Here is a 21026-nt window from a genome sequence, read left to right as displayed (position 1 = left end):
CTGCGCCGGGCGGTCACGGCGCGGCCGCGGCTCCTCCCCGGCCGCCATCGGCACCGGCGGCATCACCGCCACCATCGGCACTGGCGGCACCGGCGGCATGGCCCTGCGGGCGCTGTGGCTCCTTAGGCACGACCCCGCGGCCGGCGGCGCCGTGCTCTTCTCCAGGTAGCGACGGTACCGGGCACGGCGGGCTGGGCAGGTCCGAGGGCCGGGCCGGGTGCCCCCGGTGATCTAGAAGGGATCAAGGTGTTCTGAGGGATCCGAGTGCCCTGGAGGGACCGGGCGATCCTGGGGGTCACCGGATGCTCTTGGGGGTCCGGGTGCTGTGGAGGGAACCGGGCGCTTTGCGGAGAGCCCCCTCAGGGGGCGCAGATGTTCCCGACGGGGATCGGGTGCTCTGGGGGTCTGGATGCTCTGGAGGAAATCCTGGTGTTCTGGGGGTCTGGATGCCCTGGAGAAAATCCTGGTGTTCTAGGGGTCGGGATGCCCTGAAGGAAATCCTGGTGCCATGGGGGGTTTGGATGCTCTGGATGTCCTGGAGGAAATCTTGATGTTCTGAGGGGATCGGGTGCTCTGGGAGTCTGGATGCCGGGAAGGAAATCCTGATGTTCTGGGGGGTTCGGGTGCTCTGGGGGTCTGGGTGTCCTGGAGGAAATCCTGGTGCCCTGGGGGGTTCGGATGCTGTAGGGGTCTGGAAGCCCTGGAGGAAATCCTGATGTTCTGGGGGGATCGGGTGCTCTGAGGATCTGGGTGTCCTAGAGGAAATCCTGGTGCCCTGGGGAGTTCGGGAGGTCTGGGGATATGGGTGTCCTGGAGAAAATCCTGGTGTTGTAGGGGATTTGGATGCTCTAGGGGTCTGGAAGCCCTGGAGGAAATCCTGGTGCTCTGGGGGTCTGGATGTCTGAAGGAAATCCTGGTGCCCTGGGGGGTTCGGGGGATCTGGGTGTCCTGGGGGACACTGCTGCCCTGTGGGGCAGATGCAAAAAACACCAAAACCATCTGATACTGAACAAATCCCTGGTCTTGTCCCAGTGCTGCTGGATGCTGTGCTTTTCTGACTCCGATTTTCCAAAGTTCAGAATCAGGGTCGCTTAATGTGCTTTTAACTAAATATGGCAGCTTTTTCACAGCTTCTGCATTTTGCACGTGAGTTTCCTTGCTCTGTTCCTCTTTCTTTTTTGTCACTGTGAACATTTTGCCCAGCTCTTCCCCTTCCTAACATAGTACAGGACAAGGCAGTAATTGTGAAATACTGTCAGATTAACAAAATGGGCAAAATAGAAAGCATATATTATTGCTTGTATTTTACTTATATTCTCTTCATATTGTTCTATAGCTGCACTTAAAATAGAGTATGTTCAGACAAATTCTGTCTGAATTTGATATTAATTTTTTGCATATAAATACATTTTTAAAATTATTGAGGGACTTTTAAGTTATTGAACACTTAAGAGTCCTCCAAAGGAACAGTTTTTATTCAGAATTCTTGCAGGTACAAAGGAAGACTTTGGGCTAGGCAGTTACTTTTGTTGGACTGGCAAGATTTGTTATGTTTTTTTTTTGGGTTTTTTTGTGACTTTAGAGAAATCCAGACAATGGGAAGGAAAAGAACTGGGGCTAGGGAAAGTTTGTGGGGAAAAAATAACAACCAAGAAAAAAGTAAGTAGACTATCTTCCATCTTCAGGTGCAGACAGATCTCTCCATTGGACACTCCTCTGATTGTTTCAGGATTAGTATTATGGTCCTTGTATTACCTACAGGACTAGAGATGAGGCCTCCCCTCTACAAACACAGATAAAGAGAAAGCCTTGTCGCCAAAACCTCGGAGAGTGTAATCACCGCGGAGCAGGGGGGTGGTGACAGCGCTGTCTGAAGTGACTTGTCACACAGTGAGCGCCAGAGACAAGGAGTGGCACTCCTTTGAAAAGGGCAAACTATCCTCGATGCTTCAAGTGATTTCCAGACTTAGATCTTTCAAGTTCCCAGAGGAAATAATAGGGCTGTGGAAGCCCCAAGTTTATCCTCCTAACTGACCTTAAATTCAACAAAGCACTGCAGACAATACAAAGAATGCCCGGATCACATGGAAACTGTTGGTTTCAGGACTTAGGCACTCAGCTGGAGATACGTGAGCCCTGATCTTTGACCTCAGGGAAGACATCAGGGACATCAAAGCATTCCCCCCCCTCCTTTTTTTTTTTTTTTTTTTTGAGCTGATCATAACTTAATTCAGGCAACAAGGACGGTCTCTCTCTTGAGTCACCAAAGCTCATTCATCCCTGGAAACTTTCATCTCTTTTTTTTTAAGTTTGCATCACTTTCTAGAAGGGAATACTGAAAAACTGGGATTTGAAGGGCTAACTAATGATCTAATGACCCAACTGGTAAAATTCAGTGGGAGGAGGAGGAGGAGGCTGCTGTGGTGTGGGGACAGCTTCAGCAGACAGAGCAGAGACACTGAGACTTGACTAAGACTGAAATATCTCCTCTTCCCTTGTTTTGGAAATGTTGGCCAAAAATAAGAGCTGCTCACCAAGGTTACACCTAGCCTCTTATCAACACCCTGGCTCTGCAAAGCCTCATATATTTTAGAGCTGTAAACCCACTTTGTTTCTTTGCTCTCCAGAATAAAATGTGAGACCACAGGGAGGTTTTGCTGTCATCTGTATCCTGTTTACAAATTGTGTAGCTCTGGCTATGCTCTGTCAATGTTTGCTTTTCCCTTACAAAAAAAAAAACAAAAAACCCAAAAGCCCTTGATGCCTGACTAGGAATGAAAGAAAAAAAGCACAGTCACTGAAAATAAGCCTGAGGAAGTTTAACTGCCTGCAGCTACTCAGTTAAGAGAAGATGATGTAGGTGGGACTTGGAGGCCACAGGATAAGATCCATGGGAGTGCTCAGGAGCAGGAGGGAAGTGCTGCAGATGGAGGTCACAGATATAACAGATATAACAAAGCCCCACACTGCTGGGGTTGCAAGTTTAGGAAGCAGGCTGTCAGTGTGTCCCTTAAAAAGATGTAAAAAAATGACACCAAGTGAGGGCCTTTATATATCTGTGCAGTTTTTTCCTCCCATGTTGCAAACAAACATCTGAGAACATCTGCTGCAAGATGATCCATAAAGTGATTTAATTTTGTGTGTGTGACCTGTGAGGGGCACTTTGAGGGTCTGTGGATAACTATTGAGAGGAACCACAAAACAGAATGTAGGAAAACCAGACTTCATGTAAGAAACACTCAGGGGAGTCTGCAGTTCCAAACCAGGGCAAAACCAGTGCATTCATGGAAGTAATGTTTTTTGTTTTCTCAGCTATTTATTAAAAGACAATCCTCAGTTCCTCTTGATGGATTTGGGTTACCTTGAAAAGAAATTCATCCCACTCCACTTTAAAAAACAATACTGCTGCAGGACAGAAAAAAATCCCAGATATAGTTTTAAACAGTTAATATGATATTCCTCAAGTATTATCTCTAGAAAATTTGAAATGAAATATATCTATTGGTACAACAAAGCAATTCTAAATTGTACAAAACCTCTGTCCATGACATTATCATTGCATCTTAAATACATGATAAAATGAAATGATGAAAAAGTCATAAAAGCTTTAAGTATATTGCATGTGCAGTGTGGAGTTATTATTATTGGTATTGGTATTATTGTTATAGCAAAAAAGCTGTAGCACTAGTATACTTTATCTAGGCAAAAAGCTGTTGTAGTTGCATTTTTTTACATAGAACATAATTTTCTTAAATATCTGAGAACTTGTCTTCAGTGTGATCTCACCTCTTAGAAATATTTTGAAGTTCTACTCTGGTGGGAGTCATTCCTTAGTGTCCTACAAAAATCCTGTTTTGTGTGACAGTCAGCACAGATGGACAGATTCACAATTTATTTTAAAAATAGATATTTACTCTTGTGAAGGTACTTACTCAAAGTTTGAACTTGCTAGAAAGAATCCTAACTACTCCTGGAATGGTTTTATTGACAGTGATTTGTGTTCTGATCCCACCTCTGCTTCTATCAAGTTGCTGCAGGCTTCCATGTACATGAGGTTATTTTTAGGCCCAGCAGGTTCTGGGGAGTTGTTTGGACAATGAAGAGAAACCCAATATCAGTAATCCTAAGATTTTCATAATGCTTTTGCAGCCAGAACAGGGCTTGGGAGGTTCTGCCCCAGAAGTTTTGGGGTGATATTTTGGGTGGCACAAAGGCACTTCATGGGTTTTGCCCCTCTCCTTGGGCCCCCAGGGTACTCCCCTGATGGGGGAAGCCCTCCTGTGACAGTTCTGTGCCAGGATAGAGAGATGCACGGGACTTTTTGGGTCTTCAGCTTGTTGTTTATTGTTATCTTATCAACATTTCTGGCACACCATCTACATCAGACTTAGCACGCAGGAAAGCACCACAAAATGGCTGCAGATGTACTATGGCTACATCTGTACAGATGTACAGGTTGCTCCAAATCCTGTCTAACAAGTTTCAAGGTATTTTCAAGTTGTTTCATCCAATTAACTCTTAAAATTTACTTTATTTCCACCTTTATACCAATGATTCATCCCTTGTCTGTCCATGTAACCTCTGCACTGAGGCTTTCCTCAGCCAATCGTCCTGTGCCACCAGCACTGCAGAAAATGGAGTAAATGAAGAAGAAGAAACCTGAAACAAGGCCCAAAATCCTCCATCTTGCTTCCTATCTACTTCCATACTAAAAAACCCCAAAACCTACATTTCTCATCCTGTGACAATCTACACTATTCTCTATTATCTGTTTCACACTCTGGTAGGCTCTAGTCTATCCCAAACTCTTGGGATCCTTCTCCATGGGCAAAGGTTAAAGGCAGTGCTTCTGTGGGAGTCAGGACCCCTCAGAGCAGACAGAAATATTCCCTGTGCCCTGGGTTCCAACAGCACATGGTAGTGCTTATCTGGGAGTCTGTCAGAACCCAGGACATCCCTCTGGCTGCCCTGGAGGGCTCAATCCCCTGCCCAGGGGGCTCAGAGACCCTGGCACAGAGCCCAAGGCCCCTGTGCCTTTGATCTTGACCCATGGAAAAAAATTACCAACCTTATATGAAGATTTGCAAGCCACAAAAGTTTAAGTAGAATGATAGTTATTCTGGGTGAAAAACAGATTTTTGAGGTTTTTAGAATGGGGGCTTGGGGTCCCAAGATGGAGGAATTTGGGTGGAAGTATTTTACAGAAAGAGTGGTCAAATACTGGAATCGTCTACCCAGGGAGGTGGTAGAGTCACCATCCCTCGAAGAGTTTAAAAAAAGACTGGATGTGGCACTTGGTGCCATGATCTAGTTGAGGTGTTAGAACATGGGTTGGACTCGATGATCTTAAAGGTCTCTTCCAACCTAGAATTTCTGTGATTCTGTGTCCTTTCCTTTTTCCTTCTTCCTAGCCTCCATCTTCTGGATGATTTTGGCACTTTTAGAGTGGTTTAGAGTAGAAGCTCACTGTCTAACATAGGTGATAGGTATTGAGAATTTATGGTAAATAATGTATGTGACAGTATTCACAGGGCTCTGAGGGTGAGGGAAGAGAAGAGGATCTGACTCCATGTTTCAGAAGGCTTGATTTGTTATTTTATCATATATATTATATTAAAACTGTACTAAAAGGATAGAAGAAAGGATTTCTTCAGAAGGCTAGCTAAGAATAGAAAAAGAAAGAATGAATAACAAAGGTTTGTGTCTTGGGCAGAGAGTCCGAGCCAGCTGACTGTGATTGGCCATTAATTAGAAACAACCACATGAGACCAGTCACAGATGCACCTGTTGCATTCCACAGCAGCAGATAATCAATGTTCACATTTTGTTCCTGAGGCCTCCTAGCTTCTCAGGAGGAAAAATCCTAAGGAAAGGATTTTTCATAAAAGATGTCTGTGACAAATGTACACGTAGTTTTTAGAATAAAAAGACAAGACCACCTCTGAGGTGGGCAGTGTGCCTCAACCCAACCTGCCAGACAGACCTTGGGGGGTTGGAGATAGAATGTTATAGATAAGAAATAATAAACAACCTTGAGAATGAGAACTGGAGAATCCTGACTCCTTCTTCAGCTGCGGGGCTGGGAAAAGAGGCTTGTGTGTATCTCAGAGTCACTCCAAGAGGAGTCAGGACCCCTCAGAGCAGACAAAGGAACATTCCCCGTGCCCTGGGTTCCAACAGCTCCGGTTCCCTCCCCGCAGGCGCTACCCCACGGTGGAGCTGCGCGCCGAGACCTTCAACGGCTCCGCGCGCGTCCCCATCCCCTCAGACAGCGCCTTCCTCGAGGCCCTGCTCCTGGAGCTGAAGCTGGAGGACGAGCACCTCTTTGTGGAGCACAGGGACACCTGCACCAGGATCAGCCACTCGTGCGTGCACTCCGTGTCCACCGCCGCGGGCGAGCTCTGGCCCGTGCTGGCGTTCCGCAAGAGCGGCCTCATCTACGCCTGCGTGCCGCTGGTGGAGGGCGGCCTGGAGCCGCGGCCGGCCCTGCTCACCGTCAGAGGGCTCTCCCAGGGACTGGCCCTCCTGCTGGGCATCATGGACTACGTCTCTCCCAGCCGCAAGAACGAGGCCGAGCTGAGCAGCAAGGTGGGGCAGCTCCGGACTCTGCTGATCCAGGCCTGTCCCCTGGGCACCCCCCTGAACACCAACATCCGCAGCCTCAGCAGCTCCTTCGAGGACATCCAGGAGATGCCTGTGGACAAGGAGCAGCCAGCCTGGAGATCCAGCAGCTACAAGGGCAAACCCCAGGTCAATGTCTGCATCGCTGAGAAGGTCAAGTGTATGCAGTATGACCAGAGGGATGTGGTGGACACGTGGCAAGTTTATGGAGCTGTGAACTGCAAGGTGTGTTGCATGGCTTTGCAAGGGTTCCCGAGGGTGAGAGAGATAGATGAGAATCTTGCTTCATGATCAGAAGGCTGGATTTATTAATTTATGATATATAATACATTATGACTATACTAAAAGGAATAGAGAGAAAAGTTCAGAAGCTGCTAAGCTAAGAATAGAACAGGAATAGAATAAACGAGAGCTCTCTGTGAATCTGTCCCAGAGAGCTTGGTCCTGATTGGCCCTTAATTGTAAACATGGAACATGGGCCAATCATAGGTGCACCTGCTACATTCCACAGCAGCAGATAACAATTGTTTACATTCTTCTTCTGAGGCCTCAGCTTCCCAGAAGAGGAAAAATCCCAAAGAAAGGATTTTTATGAAAAAATGTCGGTGACAAAGGTGAGAGCGTTTGATGTGCAAAGTAGCTTTTGTGCAAAATAAATACTCATTTTGTGCAAAATAAATACTCATTTGTGATGATCTCTAAGGTACCTTCCAAACCAAACTGTTCTGGGACATACAAACCATCCAGAATAATTACACAACCAGTTTCTTTTACCAGGTTCATTATCAACTGTTCTTATGTCATGAGACACCAGCTTTTGTGGGATCATTTACGACATTTGATGTAAAATGATGTATTGAGTTGAAAATTTTCCTGATTTTTGTTGTCTGAGTCACATTCAGGAGTTACTGATACCTTTGACTGTAGGGGGATAGAGTATAAGGAAATAAAGGTAGTGTAGAAAGTAATCTTACCCCTAAGGAGTTGCAGCTGGGCCAATTATCAAAGATTAGGAGCAGGCCTGACTTTAACAGGCCACAGCTGTAACCAATGAGAAGAAGATGCTATAAAAGAGTGGGTTGGCTGGTTGAGAAGGGAACTTGAGTCAGTTGGCTGCTTTGTGAAGAAGAAAGAGTCATTGCTCTGAGACACTGCCCATGAGAAACATCAAGAGGGTATGAAACTTCTGTGATAAGGAGACAGCAGCATGGAACCCCTGCAATAAGATGACAACATTTGACTGCTTGGCCACGCTGCCCTTACTTAAAGTAAACCACTGAAATGCCTGAATTAGACAAAATATATCCAGGCTGAGATGTCTAAATGCCTTCTACAAGTGTCTTTACTTGAGCATTTTTAATTCTTTTTCCTGCCAAATGAAAGTTTAATCTTTTGTCCTTCCTTATTCTACTACAACAATATTTTGATCCCACAAAAGGTGGTGTTTCATGACATAAGAACAGTTTATAAAGGAAACTGGTTGTATAATTATTCTGGATGGTTTGTATGTGACACTGGTTTTCATTGTAGAATCCCAGAATGGTTTGGGTTGGAAGGGACCTTAAAGATCATCACATTCCAACTCCCTGCCATGGGCAAGGGACACCTTCCACTAGACCAGGTTGCTCCAAACCCTGTCCAACCAGACCTTGGACACTTTCAGGCATGGGCTTCCCTGGGCATTGTTTAATATTAAAATATCTCATTGTTTAATATTGCAAGCTGGGGGCTATTTACTCAATACGTCCATAATAATTATTAAATATATTAAAATTTGTAACTATAATTTGTACTGCCATTCATTCTTTGCTCTGAATTGTGCTTAGGAAGCACACAATATTATCTTGGCACACTGTATTTGGAACTGCCAGTGTTTTCCAAGGAGAGAGACCTGCTAATCAAGTGGGAATTTAATTATTTGCATGCAGTGGGAATCTCATCTCCAAAGGAGGCCAACCTAAATGCTGCACTTCCAAAGGCTGGGTCATCTCCCACCTGCCATGCTGGTAGGGATTGTGTGAGGGAGCAGCTTCCTGAGGGACAGGAGCAGCTTCTCAGAGGGACAATTCCCAGGTCACTTTGCAGGGTGGGTGGATGGCCTTATGCAGAAAGAAAGCTCAGGTGTGATCGTGGCCTGCTGGGGATGAGACAAGGGACACTGTGCTGTGACAGAGCTGGCATGGAACCACAGAGGCCATCCAAACATGCTGGAATCCATTAAGTGGATGTTGTGAAAACAACCTAATTAATTAAATTGTCAGCAAATGTGTGAGACTGATGTCTTAGTACTGGTGGTTAGTACTAATGATCGAAGCCAGCTGAAAATTGGTAGGGATTTAATTTCTTTTTAATGCTAAAAATGTGGTTTGTTTTTGAACATCTCACCGTGACTCGATTCAGGTACTTTAGAATAATGTCTTGCCTCCTTTTGCCCAGTGTGACATCGAGGGAGCTGCACCAAACGTCACCCTGAGCCTGGCGCTGCCCAGCAACGCGCCCCCGCTGCAGGACATCGTGGTCCATCACTGTGTCACCTCCGTGGACCCTGCCATGCTCCTGTCCACCAGTGCTGAGCCCCTGCACGACTCTGTGTACAATGGACCCTACAAATTCCCTTTCATTCCTCCTTCAGACTCCTTTGACCTGTGTTACTACACTTCCCAGGTAACAGCACGTTCCCAGCTGACATTGCTGTTAGTGTTCAAACAGAAATGAAAACACCTGTGTGGGCATCAAGCCCACATGGGCTTGCTGGAGTGAGTTGGAGTCCAGTATAGGTTACAAAACATTATATAAAATGGGTTTTATGTAATATACTGCTTGGAAGGCACTTAAGGACTTGAGTTGTCTGAGTCATGTTCAGGAGTTATTGATATCTTTGCCTGGCAATGCTGCTCTTACTTTAAATCAGCCACTTAAATGCTTGAATTAGGCAAATTCAATATCAGCCTGATACCTAGGCTGAAATGTCAAGTGCATGCCCCCCAAGTCTCTGTTATCACAAGCAGCCTGCAGAGTTTAGCACAGTCACTAATTAATGTTTGGGGTCTTTTTTGAAGTACTTTATCAATGAACATAGTGTATAACTAATCTTGTGGTGATAGTGTTAATATATCTTGAGAATGAATATAGTTTTTTCCAGGTTCCTGTTCCACCAATTTTGGGATGTTACCAGCTCGTTGAAGAGGGATCACAGATAAAAATAACAGTTAATTTAAAGCTCCATGAAAGCATAAAGAATTCTTTTGAGTACTGTGAAGCTCGTATACCTTTCTTCAACAGGTAAGAATAAAGAAAACCTAAATAAATTTCTTCCATTTCTGTGTTATCTTCCCAAGATGAACTTGTTAGGAGTCAATATAACAGATTATGCTCCATCAAGGTGCTACCAGTGAACACCAACCTTGGTGAAATGAGGTGGAATACAGAACTATGCCAGAATATTTGATGACATTCCCAACACTTAGTTTCTCATCTTGTTTCTCTGTGGTATCTTCTCACATGAAACACTGTCACAGTCCCCCAGGTGGATTAAGCTGGAGATCACTTCCAGCTCAGGGTTACCTGTTCCTTAAGACTGCTAATCCTAGCTGCAGATCAGCTTATCAAAAATATAGTTATTTCAAATTAAAACGATAGTTTTCATCTAAGCCTCTCTGACAGCTGCCACGACCGTGCTGCCACCTAATTATCATGAAAATTCAAAGATGGGATGATACAAAGTTGCTGATGCTGATCATAGTGTTAGTAAAACACTATCAGTGAACTAAAACATCAACAGCTCCTTTATGATTACTGGGCTGAGAGCACAGTGATTTCCTCCTGCTCTGTAATTTCTTCTCATAAATTAGCAGTGTGCTCAGATAGGTGTGATTGGTCTGTATGCTCATAAATAACATCTGTCAGCATTTCCTGGCTTTCTGTAACAAAACAGGCATTAACAAATGCTGAATGATGGTGACTGCAGTGGTTTTGTTTCTCCTCTCTCCCATGCAGGGGCCCCATTGCTCAGTTAGAGCACAAAGTCAGTTATGGCCAGCTGGATGTGTTCAGGGAGAAGAGCCTCCTGGTTTGGGTCATTGGTAAGGACCTCCCTTCTGTGACTGCCCTTCCAGCTCCTTCTCTGCAGCCTGGGCACAGCTGTGGGACATCTAATGGATGCTGTCTCTGCCTTTAGGACAGAAGTTCCCCAAATCTTTGGAGGTTTCCCTGACTGCAACTCTGTCTTTTGGCACCGCAGGCAAAGAGCACCCGACTGATTATGTGTGCACTGGGAACACTGCTTATGTCAAAGTAAGTCACAGGCTCTGGGAAAAGAGGCCTCAGTAGCCAATTCTTATTGTCTCCAATTGAAGATACATTGATTTAAAATCTCACATTCTCAGCACGGATTTTTGTTTTCCTGCCTAGAGGATTTGCCATCCTGTCACTTTGGAGTACCCTTGCACACGCAGAGCGTGTGACACAGATTGCCAGATTTGCACAGCAAGGGTGACAATGTGCATCTGATTGTGTTTTCCCTCTCGTTTTGTAGCTGTATTTTAGGATCCCAGACTTTACACTTACTGGATGTTATGTAGACCAGCATTCTGTTCAGATCTTTGTTCCAGGGAAGCCCAGAATTACTGCATGTGAGTTGCTAAAATTGAATTGAAGTTATAAACTGACTGAAGTTATAAACTGAAGTTATCAGTGACTAAAATTACATAACTAAAGTTGGGCTTTTGTTCTCTGCTTTTGAGTTGGGGGTTTTTTTTGTGATGTTTAAAGCATTCCTGGAGTAGGGACAGGCCTCTCCCTTTGAAATGAGAGCTCTTACAAAGTCAGCCTCTCTGGGGCTCTCTGCCCTGTGCTGGCTCCTGTGCTCTCCATAATGGCAGAACTTTTTTGGAGGACACAGGAGTGATCCTCCCTAACCTGGCCCACCTTTGTCAGAGACATTTCAGGTGGGTTGGCAGTACCCAGGTACAGAACTCAGCTCCTGCGTGCAAGGTGACACTGCTGCTGTCAGTGTCACCACACCAGCACCTCTTGGTGCATGTGGCTCTACACAGAATGTGTGAAGCAGAGCCCAAATCTGCTTTTTCTTAACACATGAGCACTGCCAAGCCTGCACCAAAAATACCCTAAATGGCACACAGAAGGCACTCATTAAACCTGAGCAGCTCTGCCTAATGAAAGCACTTTTATTTGTAGCTGTCTCTCTCTGCTGCAACTTCTGCCAGTCATGGTGGCAGAACTCAGTAAAAGCCTTTTGAAAAGCATGGTCTACACTGTTAATTTTGTGACAGGTCACACTCAGCCCTAAATTGTAACACAGGAAAGCAGCATTTTCATGTTTTATATTGAGTGTGCAATTTATATTCATTGAACAAAATCCAAGCCATCCACCTGCTTTTGACTTAACCTCTGTTTGAATTTTAAGCTCATGACTGATACATTAGTAAAGGTAATTGAAGCTGAGACTTTAAATGTCTCATTATCAGAAACGATTTTCAAATAATAGTAAGAGTCTTACAGTTTAAAGAGGCCATTATACCTTTTCTGTAAACTGGTAAGGATGGATTAGTAGTCACTTAACTTGGATGAAGGAATGTCTGATTGTGAGGCACCCTGTAATGCTTATTTTTCTTGCCTGTTTTTTCCCTTTAGCCCGGGAATTGATTTCTTCTGATTACTACATCTGGAATTCCAAAGCACCAGCACCTATGGTATTCAAACCCTTACTTGACTAATGTACTTGGGAATAATTTTAATATTTAAACAAAGCACAGTGTTAATAAGATTTATGTCATGATACAGTAAAATAAATGTTCTTCAGCACTTTTGCTTTCCTTGTGTTCTTAAAAATTTCTGTTGGTGGAAAATGAGAGGTCACTTGTCTTAAAAACATGAGTTGGGTTTAAATGGTTGAGTTCTGGCTGGCGGCCCAGAGAGGACAATTTGAAATGTACTTGCTGTGGTTGGTTTTACTTTCCCTTCTAACTTTAACTGGTGGTACAAAATATGTCCCTGGTGTTACAGGTACAGACATTGAGATTCCCAGTTAATTCACTGGTTTCCCATTGCAGGATGGGAAAGGTTTCAGCATCCTATTCCTGTCCTGAAGTCACAAGAATCTCATCAAACTCCAGACTCAGAGAACAGTTCAAAGCAGAAGTTGTGTTATTTTTACAAGATGTGTACAGAATACACACCAGGCAATAATTCACAAGGGATGTCAGGAGGAGGAATATGGCATGAGCAGCACTTCTGAAAGTGGAGGCAATTTTAATGAAGGAATCTTTATTGCCTCTGCCAGCAGAAGTGGTGAGTTCCCTTGCACACATGCCTGTGATCTGCTTGCTCTGGAAGCAGAGGTGGGAACTGGGTTTTCCAGCTCACAAAACTGGTTCTGAGGAGGCAAAATCAGCTAAATTTGCTGGAGGTTCCAGAAACCTTCACTGAGCTGTTTTTCCTGGAAAAGTAGATGGAAAAAGGTCGCAATTTACAGATGCAAACCTCTAATTTTGAGATCTGCAGGAACACAGGACATGGACTTTAGGAAATGTGCAGATTCTGAAGGGCTGGTGAGGAGGTGCCACAACCTGGGGAGCAGCACAAAAGCAGAGGATGCTGATCCCTAACAGAGCTGCTCCTGCCCTGCCTCGTGTTCACTCTGCTCTGTGGGGTAACTCAGATCAGGGATTGTGCAAGGAGGGAGTTTTAAGCTGTAATCTGAAAAATGCTTTGATAGAACAATGTGATGGGTTGGTAAATGTTCTAGAGGGTGGAGATGCTGTTGAGCTGAAACTGCTGTGCAAACTTGGAGCTGTGCCCTGTTTCACACAGGTGATGTGTCTGTTTTGTTGAGCAGCAAAGTGAGTTTGTGATTTTGCCCAGGACCCTGCTGGAGTTGTCCACGTGCCTGGACACCACAGTGTGAATGGGGAGAGGAGCTCTCTCTGCTGGAAGGGTTTAGAGCCTGTTCTGGACACCAGGCCATGGGGTTTGCCTTCCACCTGCCCATGAGAAGGGTGGGAGCTCTGCTCTACACAGCAGCACTCTGCAGGAATGGCTTTTCTTACTCAAACAGCCCCCTGTAGATTCTGGGAAGCAATGGCACTGCCTAAATTAGTGGTTTGTTAGGAGACCCTTTGCACTTAATAAAAAGGGATCTTCTAAATCCTGATCCTTTGTGTTTCCCTCCTGCCCATGACTCTCTCATGCTTAGGGGAGTTGAGGAGCTCAGGAATGGAGTGCTCTGGCTTTGCTAAGCTAAAAATGCCATTTATTCTACAGAAGCTGTGAAAGGAAATAATGAACTGCTTTGCACGCACTCAGTAGGGCAGGTTTGGAGGGAGGGAAGGGCAGGTGATGCAGTTTTTCACAAAACTGCTCAGGGCTAGGAGGGAAACATCACCTGCCCCCACAACCTCACATCAGCCATCACCTGTTTTGATTTGTTATCAAGGTTTGCTCTGTAATTGCTGCAGTGCCCTGCTCAGGGACAGCTCAGTGGTGAGAAAAGTGGGGGAAGGAGCCCTGGCTGTAAGAGTGGAGAGATCTCTGTGCAGATGTGGGTGTGCAGCACACCCTGTTCTTTGGGAAGCACCAGCAATGGGGAAGGCAGCAAAACACAGCAGGTTAAAGGCACACAGCTTCACCCAGCATTGTGCAACCCCTGTGGGACACCCACAACGGGGAGAAACCACAGGGGGAGCTTCTCCTGGCCCAAATGGATCTTTCCTAAATATTTATAAGGTAGGAAAGTAGTAAACTCAGCTTGGTAAACTCACTAAGTTAGGGGACACTGGGTAGAGATAACATGGGAAGAGTTCAAGGATTTACAAATTACTAAACCTTTCTGTGTTTCTCTGTTCCCTCTGTAGTTTCCCAGATAATTTCACTGTTTCTTTATGTGCTTTGAGCACTTGTCTTGTTTCATAAAAGGAGAAAAGCCCTTCAAACCCTAAATCAGGAAGATCTGATGTGGAGCTCACACGAGCCTGAGGACTCCCAGGGCAGAGCTGGTAACTTACAGAGGTTCTGCTGGGCTCTAAAGGCCATCTTTAATAAAATAAACAAGCTTTTAATACAGCAGTTTCCTTAAAAATGTGTTAAACGGAAAAAAAAACCAAAAAAAAACAGAGTGCTGTTTCTTCTACCCAAGTCTTTGCTGCTTGAAGTGCTTCTATTTATGATTTTGTCACAGGCATAGATTATATGAGACCTTTGTGAAGGTAACTTTGCAAAAAGACTTTCCAAAAGAATTGGCCAAAGAGTTCTCCAGACTTTGCATTGTGTTTCAGAGGGCCAGAAGAAAACTAAGATGCAAAGAAGTGAAAACAATAAATGTGAAGACTTAAATAATGGGTTGTAAACCTGACATCCCCCCTCCAAAAAAAAACCTAAAATACTGGGTATAAATATCAAGGATTAAACATGGAACTCACTTCATTACTGAAATTAATTTGTTTCATTTCATTAAAATTTGGGAGTAATGTAAGAAACAGTGATTAAAATTAATTTAAAGCAAATACACTCTGTCAAAGCTTGTGAGGTGAGACTGAACATTAGTTGGCAATGAGAATTGATGGAACAGACCTCCAAGAAATTAGCATAATTCAAAATCCATTTATAACACAGTAAAAATGGCTGAGGTTTCCAAATCCAGTTGTGGTGAGGAACCCTCACCAAACTTGTTTTATTTAACACTTGTGGAAGGTGTGGAGGGAAATGGGGAATTTGCACTGAGGTTCCCAGAGGCTGAGAAGCTGCAATTCCTGTTCCTCTCACCACAGAGGGGAATGAGTATCCTTAAAACAGTTCCATGTTGACAAATCTGTCACTGATCACTACTCAGTGATTTGATGGTTTTCCAATTTTCTGGAAGCCCTTTCCTCCCCCAGGGTATTTGGTGACAGCTCCAAGATGGTTTATGCGGTTCCTCAAGAACTTGGGGGTAAATCCTGTTCCTTGACATAATTTGGAAGCTGTCGCTTTTTTTCATGCAATTCAGCCCTTCCCACCTCTGCATTTTTTTGCTGTTTTTACCAGCATTAACTGCTGTGGCCATTTGTTACAGTAAACACTGAAACAACAAGGCATTAAACATTCCATGGCTGTCCCCAGTTTATTCATGCTGTCCCAGGAATTGGCCACACTTTGTCCTGTTTGCACAAGCCCTGCTGAGATTTCAGCCACAAGAGAGTTTGTGAGTCCATGTTTGTCCCTCGCTACTTTGCTGACTCCCTCACCACCACCTCCCTGTTCTCTCATCCTTAGGGGACAGACAAAATGTTTTTAACACCTTTTATTTCAACAGCTTTTACCAAGTGGGGAAAGCCAAGCCCACACAAAGCTGAATGCATCCTGAGAGCACCATGGTGGAAAATCTCTGCAGCCCTCAATCCCAAATGAGACATTAGATGAGAATTTTGTGCATCCCCGTTTGGGAAGTGCAAGTTTCCCTGGAAAAGCTGCTGTATGGCTGTCAGTGGGAATCCCACAGGGGCACCTTGGGATTGTTTCTAAATTACATTCCCATGCCTGAATTCCCCTCTTGCTACCAAAATCTTGCCACACAAACCCAATGCAGCAATTCAGGTGCAGGGAACAGAGATTTAACTCTGACTGTGGCTCCCCTGGACATCCTGGGGACCCCCAGCATGGGGATTGGTGCCGTTCACTGACCACCTAAAATTCCTCTTCCTTATTTCCCCTAAGATGCACCAATCTGCTGATTTTTGCAGGAATGAGGTGATAACTCAATAAGGTGATAATTCCCCCTGCAGGTGAGCAGGACCTGAGAGAAAAAAAGGCTCTTTTCCCCCCTAAAAATGGGGATTCTCTCTCTCTTGTGAGCAGGCTGGCATTAAAGCAGGGTCTCTCTCCACTCACAGCCAGATCCAAAGGACTGTGGGGTGGTTACTGCAGCCCTGCAGCAGGCAGGACACCCAGCCAGAATTCCCAAGAGGTTTTCCCAGGAAAGCAGCATCCCTGGAACTGCAGTGAGCAGCACAGCAGGGCCACCACTCCATCCCAAGTCAAGGGGGCCAGGGAGGAGCTGGAAAGGAGAGGATTGGGATGGCTCATTGCTCCCCCAGCCAAACCCCACTGTCCTCAAAGGGTCTGGAGGGCTCTCCCAAAATCTTCCCACTAAAGATGCACCTGTGCCCCAGGATGCCACACCCTCAACAAATCCAGCCAAGTATTCCAGGGAGATCTCCACCCTCAGAGATGCTTTTTTTCCTAAGGACTCCTGACCCACAGTGCAGCTGAAAATCAGATATTTTAAGCCACAGGCCTGCCCCCTTTTCTCCTTCTTGCCTTTATGAGGCCTGCAAGAAACCTGGTCAAGCTCTAGATAATTTTTTGTAGAGACACATAACAGCAGAGAACTAAACCCAACCCATTTTCCCCCCAAAGAGATCAGCTGGTCACTTTTGATTTTCTCTAGAAACCTGTCTCTTCAGGACCTTTCTTTTTGCTTTTTCTTTATTTTTTTGAAGTCAAAGTCTGTTTCCCGTTTGGTAGGTGACCTGTTTAATGTTTTCCCTGTGTCTGGGAACTCCTTAGTGTAATTAGCGACCTTTGAACTCCACAACTAATCCTGAGCTATTTTGTATTCCTTACTCATCTTTAAGGCTGGACCTTTCTTTTCTTTTGAGTCTGCTGCCACAATTAAAGAAGAAACAGCTGCATTTCAAAGGGATTCCAATTCCAGAAGCTTAATCGTGATTGACATGTTCTTATTCTAAGCTATAAGAAACTCTAAGAGTCCTTTCTTGGGTTAAAACTTCAATCATTTTCTAAAAAATTATCTCAATATGGATTTTATTCATTTTCTTTGATAACCATTCTTTGTGATTTTTTTTTAACTTGAAAGATGCTTTGAGTTTGTGATGAATATGAACTGCGCCCACTGAAAGAATGAATGGTGTCGGGCTCGGGCTGGGTGCAGAAGTGCCTAAATTCCATTTATTGTCAAAATCTGATTATGAAACCTGACGTCCTCCATGTAGCTTGACATCATTCCACATGCCCCAAAGGAAGGAGAGGTGGAAGCTCTTGCAAATGAACCCCAGGAAGGCTGGGGAGGGAGATGGCATAAAGCATTCTCTAGAAATAGACATATTTTTTAACAGCTTTTCCCAGTTTTTATAGCACAGATTAAGAAGCCTTCCAGTGTTGGAAGGGCCTCTCTTCACTCTTGGAGAAATGAATTCCCAATGAAAAGTCACTGCCAAAAACAGCTGCCTTAAAACAGGGATAATTCTTGAGGTTTAAAATTATTGCCACAACCCCACCACAAGCCCTGAGCGAGGCTGTGGCACTTAAATCTCCTCCAAGGGCTGATCCTAGAAAATGATGGGAGCCTATTGGGTCCTGTTATTTAATTATCTCCCTCTCACTTACACTCAAATTCAGCATGACCTCAGAAAGATGGGCTTAGAAAGGAAAAAAAAAAGGCAAAAAGCCTGAAAATCTGTTTGTGTGTTTGCCCAGATCGACCTGATTTTTGGCACACAGATCCATGGGCATCACTGATGGTCTAAACCTGCCCAAAATCATCCCAAGGAGCCCCAGGAATGGCAGCAGGCGAGACCTGGTGTTCCTAAGACAAAGGTCAAATAAAAAAAAAGGATGTTAATAAACATCCCTCCATTTAAAGGGACTTTCTTCTTCTTTTTTTTTTTTTTTTTTACCCCTTTTTTTTTTTTTAAGGATTACATCTTAAATTCCAACAAATCAGATTTAGGAGCTACTGAAAGTGAAATTGATCCATCCCTCAGCCAAACTTTGCAATACTTTCCTGTTCTGACATCATTTAGATAGTTAGCTGCATTATCAGATTAAAAACCATTGTACAGGGCCGCTGAAAGGAAAAGGAGCCAAAAAGCTAAACACCGCCTGAATTCTGAACCTTTTAACCTGGCTGAAGTGCAGTGGGGTCCCTGTTATGCAAATACCTTCAATCCTCTGCTAAGTTCAGTGGAAATAATTTTCTTGAATGACAGGTTTATTCAGCAAGGATTCAGTTGGCGATTAATCCCCCTTTGATCTAAGGTATTTCACTTAACCAGCAGTTACCTCGTCCTGACAAAGTGCAACCGAGATTAGGGAGATCTCCCCACCAGCGGCCGGCCTGCCCGTTTATTCTCCCCACCGTTCAAAGGGAAGGGCCAGGAATGCAATCTATTCCCACTATTTGAAGATGGAAAGTGCTGTCTCCCGAGTTAGAAAGTCAATTGAATACCAAGTGGGGCTCGCTCCTGACCGAGCTCCCGACCCCAGATATTCCCATCCTCGGGATGTTTTTGTTCTGACCCCGCTCTCACACAGGTTTTCACTCTGCCAGAGCTGCCTGCTTATTATTTATTTTTAATAATAAATATGCTTTCATTTATTGTTGTTATTATTATTTAGTTTATTATAGAATTATTATTATTATATTTTATTTTTATTATTATTATTACTATTTCTATTACTATTACTATTACTATTACTATTACTATTACTATTACTATTACTATTATTATTACTATTATTATTACTATTACTATTACTATTACTATTATTACTATAACTATTACTATTATTATTATTATTATTTAGATCAGAGCACGGCACTGTGGAAAAGAACGTTGCTTTTGGGAAAAGAGGATAGTTCCCAATTTTGAGCTGGTTTTGAGCTATTTCCCAGTTTTGAGCGATTATTTCTTCATTTTTTGCTGAAAAAATCCCTTTTGCACTTCTCCAGCTAGTATAAATACTTATTAATATTTAATAGACATTAGATAGATAGATAGATAGATAGATAGATAGATAGATAGATAGATAGATAGATAGATATTACATGTATTATAAATGTATATACTTATGTGTATACATTTATACATATACTTATGTGTATATATTTATACATAATACTACATGTATTAAATGTACACACATTTGTATATATAAATGTATATACTTATTTTTGAACTGTTTCCCAATTTTGAACTATTATTTCTTCATTTTTTGCTAAAAAATCCCTTTTGCACTTCTCCATTGAGTGTATAAATTTATTAATATATAATAGATATATAAAGGAATATTACATGTATTATAAATGTGTAATTTTGAGCTATTTTTGAACTATTTCCCAATTTTGAGCTATTATTTCTTCATTTTTTGCTAAAGAAATCCCTTTTGCACTTCTCCAGCGAGTATATATATATTTATTAATATATAATAGATATAATGTATAAATTAATATTACATGTATTATAAATGTGCATATTTTGAGCTATTTTTGTACTATGTCCCTATTCTTGAACTATTATTTCTTCATGTTTTGCTAAAAAATTCCCTTTTGCACTTCTCTGTCGAGTATAACTATTTATCTGTGTATAATAGATATAATATATAAATTCATATTACACGTATTATAAATGCATATATTTTAAAATCTGATAATAGAGCTAAACACCCAAATTACATCACAACAAGAAAATTTAGCTGAGGGATGGATCAGTCTCACTTTCAGTAACTCCTAAATCTGATTTGCCGGAATTTAAGATGTAATTCTTAAAAACAACCAAATAAATTTCCTTTATGGCTGGAGGGCTGTTTATTAGCATCCCTTTCTTTATTTGACCTTTGTCTTAGGAGCACCAGGTCTTGCCTTCTGCCATTCCTGGGGCTCTTTGGGATCATTTTGGGACAGGTTTATATGGCTGGATACATATTTATACCTCCAGCAGGCGTGGTGTAAAATTTTAGTGCCAAAACCTATTAATGAAGGAAAACACATCACTAGAAACGACAGAATCCTCCCCTAAAATAAAAAAAAAAAAAATTCAGGCAACTGCTCCATGGCTGCCTGACATCCGAAAAAAGCATTTTTTACTCTGCTTATTCATTCACTGAGGCGTTTTCCCTTTTTTGCTGAATTATGACATCATTTTGGAGCAGCATCAGCTCCAGAAATGCTGCAGCAACCACGAGAGCACGGTCCTGATCCGGGGCTTAGCTGGGCCAGCCCGTGAGAAGCTGATTACAGGATTGGGCACAAAGCTGCATTTCCCCATCCCAGGGGAAACAAAATCATTTGTGGGATTCTCCCCGTGGTGAAAGTGGCTAGTGCCAGGATTTCCACTCGGAATTTGATGATTTTAGGGGGGGTGTTTGTATGCAAATAGGGCTGAGAGAGGGGAGGGAAATTATCTTATTCCCTGACTTTTAGGACTTTACCATCCTGAGATATCAGGCAGCTGCTTAAACAAATTCCTTGTCTGCAGAATCTTTTAACATCAACCTCCTAAAGAATAAGTCCTTGAAGAATTGGGGCTGTAATTGGGAATTTCTCCACTCCACATGTAAGCCATCCTTCATCTGTGTTGTCATTTTTTTCACTCCCTTATGTGAAATAATTG

The 21026-nt window shown here is 43.3% G+C and overlaps 1 protein-coding gene across 1 annotated transcript; it reads left to right on the top strand.

Moving 5' to 3' along the window:
* The first annotated feature begins 54 nt into the window (after nt 1–54).
* Nucleotides 55–12449, top strand: AP5M1 (adaptor related protein complex 5 subunit mu 1). Its single transcript, XM_058026966.1, has 8 exons — nt 55–165; nt 6201–6846; nt 9058–9285; nt 9764–9903; nt 10618–10703; nt 10799–10914; nt 11156–11252; nt 12274–12449. The coding sequence occupies exons 1-8, from the start codon at nt 98–100 to the stop codon at nt 12354–12356; spliced, it is 1464 nt and encodes a 487-aa protein (XP_057882949.1). The 5' UTR covers nt 55–97; the 3' UTR covers nt 12357–12449.
* The last annotated feature ends 8577 nt before the right edge of the window (nt 12450–21026 follow it).

Source organism: Melospiza georgiana, chromosome 6, assembly GCF_028018845.1.
Source record: "Melospiza georgiana isolate bMelGeo1 chromosome 6, bMelGeo1.pri, whole genome shotgun sequence".
Classification (NCBI taxonomy): Eukaryota; Metazoa; Chordata; class Aves; order Passeriformes; family Passerellidae; genus Melospiza; species Melospiza georgiana.
The sequence above is the reverse complement of the archived record's forward strand: the minus strand, read 5'-3'. Positions and strand labels throughout refer to the sequence as shown.

Bases quoted from the DNA above. Each gene is read 5' to 3' on its own strand.
- AP5M1 (XM_058026966.1), top strand. From the start codon at position 98: ATGGCCCTGCGGGCGCTGTGGCTCCTTAGGCACGACCCCGCGGCCGGC. The intron at 10,915-11,155 runs GTAAGTCACAGG...CTCGTTTTGTAG, and splicing joins GGAACACTGCTTATGTCAAA to CTGTATTTTAGGATCCCAGA. The intron at 11,253-12,273 runs GTGAGTTGCTAA...TTTTCCCTTTAG, and splicing joins GAAGCCCAGAATTACTGCAT to CCCGGGAATTGATTTCTTCT.